The 8,162-nt window shown below is 39.6% G+C and overlaps 1 protein-coding gene across 5 annotated transcripts in view; it reads right to left on the bottom strand.

Moving 5' to 3' along the window:
* Positions 1 to 1,679: 1,679 nt before the first annotated feature.
* Positions 1,680 to 8,162, bottom strand: part of LOC133750580 (zinc finger protein 345-like) — a 74,391-nt gene continuing 67,908 nt past the window's right edge. For all 5 annotated transcript variants that reach the window (XM_062180154.1, XM_062180153.1, XM_062180156.1 and 2 more), the window contains one exon: positions 1,680 to 5,678. In XM_062180154.1, coding sequence (XP_062036138.1) covers positions 3,454 to 5,678 — 2,225 coding nt within the window. In that variant the 3' untranslated portion in view covers positions 1,680 to 3,453. The remainder of the gene's footprint in view (positions 5,679 to 8,162) is intronic.

Below are 8,162 nucleotides of genomic sequence, written 5' to 3'. Positions count from 1 at the left end.
GTTTCACTGTGGCAGTTTGATTACAATGTGTCATGGCAAGGATGTTTTCTGGTCATGTCTATTCAAAGTTCTGTGTGCTTCCTGTACTTGGATGTCTCTTTTCCCAAACCCGGAAAGTTTTCTGCTACTATTTCACTAAAAATGCCTTTTAATCCTTTCTCTCTCTCCATGCCTGCAGGAACTCCTAGAACCAGAATGTTGGTTTTATTTTTTTATATAGTATCCTCTAGATTCCGAACAGTCTTTTTTAGATTTCTAATCTCCTGTTCTTGTGTTTGGTTTTACTGTATACTTTCCTGTACTCTGTCTACTTAGTCTGATATTCTCTCTTCTGCCTGATTCTATTCTTAAGGCTCTCCACTGCCTTTTTTATTTGTTCTATTGAATACTTCATTCATTTTGATTTCTTTTTAATATCTGTTTCATGTTCTGTTGAATTCTTCATTTCATCTCGATTCCTCCTGATAATTTTTATTTTATGGGAGAGATTCTCTTTCATGTCCTTCATGGATTTCAGTAGTTTGTGCATTTGCTTTTGATTACTTCTATGTAATCTTATGACCAAATTTTTGAGTTCTATTTCTTGCATTTCTTCTACCTCATCATCTTCATGATCTAGTATTGAAGTGTCATGTTCTTTTGGGAGCATGATGATGTTTTCCTTATTCTTGCTTCTTGGATTCTTGCATTTGTGAAGATACTCGTCTTCCCCCCCCCCCCCCCCGGCAGTTTTTATCATTGTATTATGACTGTAGGTAAATGGACTTTCTGCTTTCAGTCAATCTCTAGAAGCTTGCAGTGGGTGTGGCCAGAGAGCTCTGTTCAGTTTTCAAGGGTAAAGGGTATGCCTAGGGTGACACACCCAGGTTTGGCATGGTAAATCTATCTTTTTTTAATCAGAAGGGAGTTATATTCTCTTCAGCTGAGTTCTTCTCTTCAATGGAGACCAGTGCCTGACTACTAAATCAAGTGGGTATAATATTCCCTATGTCCCAAGGACCACATAAGGATCTGTGCTCTCCATGTGGGACCTCTGTCCTTAGTGACAATTAACAGTAAATCTTCAAACACCTGTTTACTGGGAGGCTAGGAAAAAGTGCTCAGGTAAGCAATATTGTAAAAAATTAGTTCTAAGTAATATGAAACATAACCCAGACAAAACAGCAGTCTAGCAAACCATTCAACCTCACTGAAACTACCAGCAGCTACATCATTCATTTTCTATTAAATATGTTTATAATAAGATTGAATTTGATGAACACTTCTAAGAAGCTTTGGGGACTTAAACAGGGATGAAGAGCTATTTCTCATGGGTAGTAATGGAGGTGGAATGGATTAGTTGCACAGCTATTACATAGATGGGAAATAAAAGAGCTACTGAAGCTAGATGCATCATAAAATTTGTAGCCCTGTTATCCTGGGAAGGCCAAGCAACCTAAGAAAAGTGTTCCTCCTGAGGGTATCCTGAGGAATTAACTGAATGTAAATCAGATTTATATAAATCCAGAAAGGACTTTGTAAATTAGAAGGAATAAAAACACACATTTTCAATAAAAATGAGGGCCACCTGCAGGAGCAGGGAATAATACAACAAAAAAAGGTTTTAAAAATTATAAGTTAAATTAATACAAAAGTGTACTACAGGGGCCAGCACTGTGTCACAGCAGGTTAATGCCCTGACCTGAAGTGCTGGCATCCCATATGGGTGCTGGTTCAAGACCCAGCTGCTCCACTTCCAATCTAGCTCTCTTCTATGGCCTGAGAAATAGTAGAAGGCCCAAGTGCTTGGGCCCCTGCACCTACATGGGAGATCTGGAGAAAGCTCCTGGCTTTGGATCAGCACAGTCTGGCCATTGTGGCCAATTGTGGAGTGAACCATTGGATGAAAGATTCTCTCTCTCTCTGCTTCTGCTCTTTCTGTGTAACTCTTTCAAATAAATTAATCCTTTTTTAAAAAAGTATACATTTATGCTCCTGCTTCTCTGTTGCAATGGGTACCACCTGGATAGACTTCATTCCATGTTGTTATCTCAAGGCAATTAGGAATAGGATGAAAAAGTGTAGAAAAGGGGCATCATGAATGAAAAAGGCATTATGCACTCAGTAATATAGGAAAATTCAGATGAGTGTTGCAACTTATAGGGTTTGAAGTTGTCCCTTTAAAGAATGAGGGTAATGTGTGTGACAACATCTACTTCCATATTCAAATAGACCTTAGGTAGTGGAGCCTAATCCAGATGTGCACACAGATAAGTTGAAATTTCTCATGGGTATATAGGTCACCACAAACTCATTCCCTTGTGTTGCACAGAACACTTATGATCCAGGGCTGGGGTACACTATTATGGCTGGAACATGTGTCACTTGATATGCCTATGGTCACATCACTGGTTTGCACTGCAATAATGTGGGGAAAGAATCCTGGGTGGCCAACAAAGCAGCTATAAAACAAATAACTTTGTAATTGATGAAGATGGTATTCCAAATAACTGTTGAAATAACTGTTACTCAACTTTTAAATATTTATTAACAAAATTTACACAAGAGAGCACAGTTCAGTTCAGATACTTGATCCCACTCACAATAATGAGAAACCAAAAGTTCAGGTTGTATAAGAGAAAAATTTGTGAAGAACGGTTAACCACTCTGTCATAATTCATCATGGAAACTTCCCAATACTCACTAAGGTGTGATTCCACCAAAGAATTCTTCCAAACAAATTATATTTCAGGGACTTCTCTCTGTAATCTTCACATGTTTTGTGGAAGTTTGCCTAATAACAAAGGTATTTCCCATTATAATCCAGTCATAGGATTTTCTCTTTCTGTGAGTTGTCAGGTAACCATTGAGAGGTGACGTATGGTACATGACTTTTCTATGCATGTATGTTTTCTCATTTCTGAGTCTCTTCATGTGAATTGATTAATGGCAGAAGAATTTTTTCACATTCATTAAATTGACACTTTGCTATATGAATGCTCTGGTGTTAGTTGATGTTTAATTTCTTGTTTTTTAAGATTTTTATTTGACAGGTAGAGTTACACAGTGAGAAAGACAGAGAGAAAGGCATTCCTTCTGTTGGTTCACTCCTCAAATGGCCACAATGGCCAGAGCTGCACTGATCTGAAGCCAGGAGTCAGGTGCTTCTTCCTGGTCTCCCATGTGGGTGCAGAGGCCCAAGCACATGGGCTGTCTTCTACTGTGATATGAGTTTTGTCTTTTGTCCAAAGGCTTTTCCAAAGTCATTACATCCATGAAGTTTCCTCCCTGTGTGAATTCTCTGATGTTTCCAAAGGATTGACTTTTATCCAGAGGCTTTCCCTTGGTCATTACATCCATGGGGATTCTCCCCTGTGTGAATTCTCTGGTACACGATGAGGTATGACTTTTGTGTAAAGGTTTTTCCATAGTAATATTCATGAGGTTTCTGCCCTGTGGGAATTTGCTGGTGTATCATGATGTCTGACTTTCATCCAAAGGTTTTTCCACAGTCATTACATTCATGAGGTTTCTGCCCTGTGTGAATTCGCTGATGTATGATGAGGTCTGACATTCGTCCAAAGGCTTTTCCACAGTCATTACATTCATGAGTTTCTTCACTGTGTAAATTCTCTGGTGCACCATGAGGTGTGACTTTTGTGTAAAGGCTTTTCCACAGTCATTACATTTATGAGGTTTCTCTCCTGTGTGAATTCGCTGGTGTATGATGAGGTGTGACTTTCCTCCAAAGGCTTTTCCACAGTCATTACATTTATGAAGATTCTCCCCTGTGTGAATTCGCTGGTGTATGATGAGGCTTGACTTTCGTCCAAATGCTTTTCCACAGTCATTACATTTATGAGGTTTCTCCCCTGTGTGAATTTGCTGGTGTACGATGAGGCCTGACTTTCGTCCAAAGGTTTTTCCACAGTCATTACATTCATGAGGTTTCTCCCCTGTGTGAATCCTCTGGTGTACAATGAGGCCTGACTTTTGTCGAAAGGCTTTTCCACAGTCATTACATTCATAGTGTTTCTCCCCTGTGTGAATTCTCTGGTGTAATATGAGGTTTGACTTTCTTCCAAATGCTTTTCCACAGTCATTACATTTATGAGGTTTCTCCCCTGTGTGAATTCGCTGGTGTACAATGAGGCCTGACATTCGTCCAAAGGTTTTTCCACAATCATTACATTTATGAGGTTTCTCCCCTGTGTGAATTCTCTGGTGTAGCATGAGGCCTGACTTTTGTCCAAAGGTTTTTCCACAGTCATTACATTCATGAGGTTTCTCCCCTGTGTGAATTCTCTGGTGTAGCATGAAGCCTGACTTGTGTCGAAAGGCTTTTCCACAGTCATTACATTCATAGGGTTTCTCCCCTGTGTGAATTCTCTGGTGCGCGATGAGGTTTGACTGTCTTCCAAATGCTTTTCCACAGTCATTACATTTATGAGGTTTCTCCCCTGTGTGAATTCGCTGGTGTACAATGAGGCCTGACATTCGTCCAAAGGTTTTTCCACAATCATTACATTTATGAGGTTTCTCCCCTGTGTGAATTCTCTGGTGTAGCATGAGGCCTGACTTTCGTCCAAATGCTTTTCCACAGTCATTACATTTATGAGGTTTCTCCCCTGTGTGAATTCTCTGGTGTAGCATGAGGGCTGACTTGTATCCAAAGCCTTTTCCACATTCATTACATTCATAGTGTTTCTCCCCTGTGTGAATTCTCTGGTGCAGTACGAGGCCTGACTTTTGTCGAAAGGCTTTTCCACAGTCATTACATTCATAGGGTTTCTCCCCTGTGTGAATTCTCTGGTGTAATATGAGGTGTGACTTCCACTGAAAGCCTCTTCCACAATGAAGGCATTTATGAGGTTTCTCCCCTGTGTGAATTTGCTGATGGTTTATAAGGTATGACTTTTCTGTAAAGGCTTTTCCACAGTCACTACATTCATGAGCTTTCTCCCCTGTGTGAATTTGCTGATGTTTCCTGAGGACTGACTTTTGTCCAAAGGCTTTTCCACAGTCATTACATTCATAAGGTGAATTAATACTGACTGATTTTCCACAAGAGTTCCATGTGTAAAGTTTTTCCCTAGTATTTAGTCTCTGATTTATTGCAAGATGTGACTGGTGAATGACAGGTTCAACATACCTAATGTACTTATAAAATTTCTTTCTTGTGTGAGCTTGTTGATGCATATTGAGGCTAGAATTTTCATAGATAGCTTTTTCTATTTGAGTTGCTTTTCCAAAAGTGACAGTTGATTTATTACAGTTTTCTGCCATGTGAACCCTCTCAGATTTACAGAACATCTTTCTTGTGAAGACTTTTGCTTGTCCAGTGGGTCCAAATGGCTGCTTCATGATGTGAATATTGTCATGCTGACCAAGAGGTTCACAGAACTGGAGAGATTTTCCAGGTATCTTAGTATTATCAAATTTCTCTTCAGCCTGTAGTTGACCAGGCCCACTGGGGGGATACACAGTGTGACATTTATTGCATTCCTCAGGATTCAATCGTGAATAGGTTCCCTTTTTAATAATCAGTGTTGGCATATGGCTTGAATTTAAACTAAGGGTTTTTCTTAATTCAACTCTCTTGTGAGCTGATGTCTTGTTATTTTTCATAAAATCCTGATTCAGATTTTTGTCCTTACTTTTCTGGTTGATCCTAATCAGGTCATCCCTTTTCATGACCACTGAAATGAGAAAAAAGCAATCATGTCATGGAATCACGTGTATCTGTTTCTCCTGGCATGCTCATGTAAAGGGAATGAAGTTATTTGTTATCCAAGTGGCATAAGATTTTCACAAAATCAGTATGAGGTACTTATTTGTGACCATTATATGGTTTTTCTCCTTAATATATTAATATACCATGAGGTTTCCCAATGTTCAAACTTTTTACTTCCTTTTTACTATGGGAATTTGTCAAGGATGGTAGAATGACATCTGTGCTATGATGTGTGGACGCCTGCATCTCAAAACAGTGTCAGTTTGAGCCCTGGCTACTCTGCTTTCAGTACAGCTCTCTGCCTTTGTAAACTGGAAGGAAGCAGATAATGGTTCATGTGCCTGGGAACCTGTGAGACACCAGGAAGACTAGAGGAATTCTAAGGGTTTTGGCTTCAGACTAGTTAGACCTAAGTGTTCCAGACATCTGGGAAGTGAGCTAATAGAGGACCTCTTTCTCTCTCTTTCTTCTCTCACTATCACTCTACCTTTCACAAAGATGAAATAACTATAAAATATTTTAAAGAATGGACAAATATTTAATAAAAATATTCACCCACTACCTAGCAACCATTTTTTCCCCTGTCCTTTTTTTTCCAGTTTATTTTTATAAAAATTGTGTGCTTTTTGCTTCTCTGATATTTCAACCATAAACATGAAAAAGTTTTACTGATCATTTACTTGCAGGTGGAAAAGAGTGAAATGTGCCTGTACTTTAAGCAGGACAACATTTAAGGAGTATCATTTGAATCTCTGATTGTCTCATGTCAGTCTTTCTAGGTAAACATCATTTGTGGGATTTTTCAAATGAAAAACTACTTTGTCTCTACTCTATGACAGCTTCCCCAAATTCCTAAGGACACCCAACACCTTCAGCTTCTCAGAAGTACAATAGGTAGAGAAAAGTCCCAATATACCACTTTAGTTAAACACTCCCAATCAGTTTGAAGAATTTGTTTCTGCAAACTGGGATGTGCTCACCTTCTTTGAAAAGTGTTTTCTAGCTCATTCAGAAATCATCAGTGCTGGTTACCTCCTCTCAATTCTTTCTATAAACATTCCTGTGTGATAATTAGAATATCTGGAGACTTTTGATCAGTTGTCTCCTATTTTCACTGCAAGCTTCATTTCCTATGTTTTTCTTATCTTTTTATTTGCTTATTTTGCAATGATACTGAAAAATAAGAGAGAAATCATACTTCAAACTCCACCCTTAGAGAAATCTGAGCCACTCAACATAAACCCATGAGGCTACTTGACCTTGGGTCTCAAAAGCTCATTACTTTCTTGGTGAGTCTAGGATCACTTATTTTCATGTTTTATATAAGTTCATGCTTGGTTTATGATTTCTTTTTTTTCAAAGATTTACTTTATTTACTTGAAAGCTAGAATTATAGAGAGAGAGAGAGACAGAGAGAAGTCTTCCATCTGCTGGTTCACTTCCCATATGGGCACAACAACCAATGCTAGGCCAAGATGAAGTTAGGAGGCAGGAGTGTCTTTCTTCTCTCCCACATGGGTACAGGGGACAAAGGACTTGGGCCAACCTCTGCTCCTTTCTCAGGTGCATAAGCAGAGAACTGGATTAGAAGAGGACCAGCTGGGACTTGAACTGGCACCCATATGCGATGCTAGTGCTGCAGGCTGGAGCTTTAACACACCGCACCACAGTGTCATTCCTAGCTTCATAATTTCTGATGTCACAGCACAGAGGCTTACTCATGACCATCTTTTATTTTTAAAGATTTACTTATTTATTTGAAAGTCAGAGTTACACAGAGAGAGGAGAGGCAAAGAGAGTAAGGTCTTCCATTCAATGGTTCACTCCCCAATTGGCCACAATGGCCAGAACTGTGCTGATCTGAAGCCAGGAGCCAGGAGCTTCTTCTGGGTCTCCCACAGAAGCAGGGGTCCAAGGACTTGGATCATCTTCTACTGCTTTCCCAGGGCATAGCAGAGATCTGGATTGGAAGTGGAGCAACTGCTCTTGACTGGTGCCCATATGGGATGCTGGTACTTCACGCGAGGGTGTTCATTCACTGCACCACAGTGCCGGCCACATGACCATCTTTTAGCATTTACTTATTTACTTACTTGAGAGTCAGAGAGACAGAATGAAAGATAAAGACAGACTGATACAGGGGTTTGCCAACTATAGACTCACTCCTCAAATGTTTCCAACAGACTATAATTTTCTTATTTCTTTGAGAGGCACAGAGGAAAAAAAAGAAAGAGACTAAAAAAGAGAGAGTTCACATTTATTGATTCAGTCCTGAGCAAGTTCTATGCCTGGGCAAAATCATGAGTGGGAACTCAATCTGAGCAATGAGTTAGAAATAAGTTTCCAGGGGCTGGCATTGTGGCATGACAGGTAAAGCCACCACCTGCAATGCCAACATCACTTATGGGTACCAGTTTAAGTCCTAGCTACTCCACTTCTGATCCAGCTC

This window comes from Lepus europaeus, chromosome 21, assembly GCF_033115175.1.
Source record: "Lepus europaeus isolate LE1 chromosome 21, mLepTim1.pri, whole genome shotgun sequence".
Taxonomy (NCBI): domain Eukaryota; kingdom Metazoa; phylum Chordata; class Mammalia; order Lagomorpha; family Leporidae; genus Lepus; species Lepus europaeus.
Note: the sequence above shows the minus strand (reverse complement) of the source record. Positions and strands in the feature narration are given on the sequence as shown.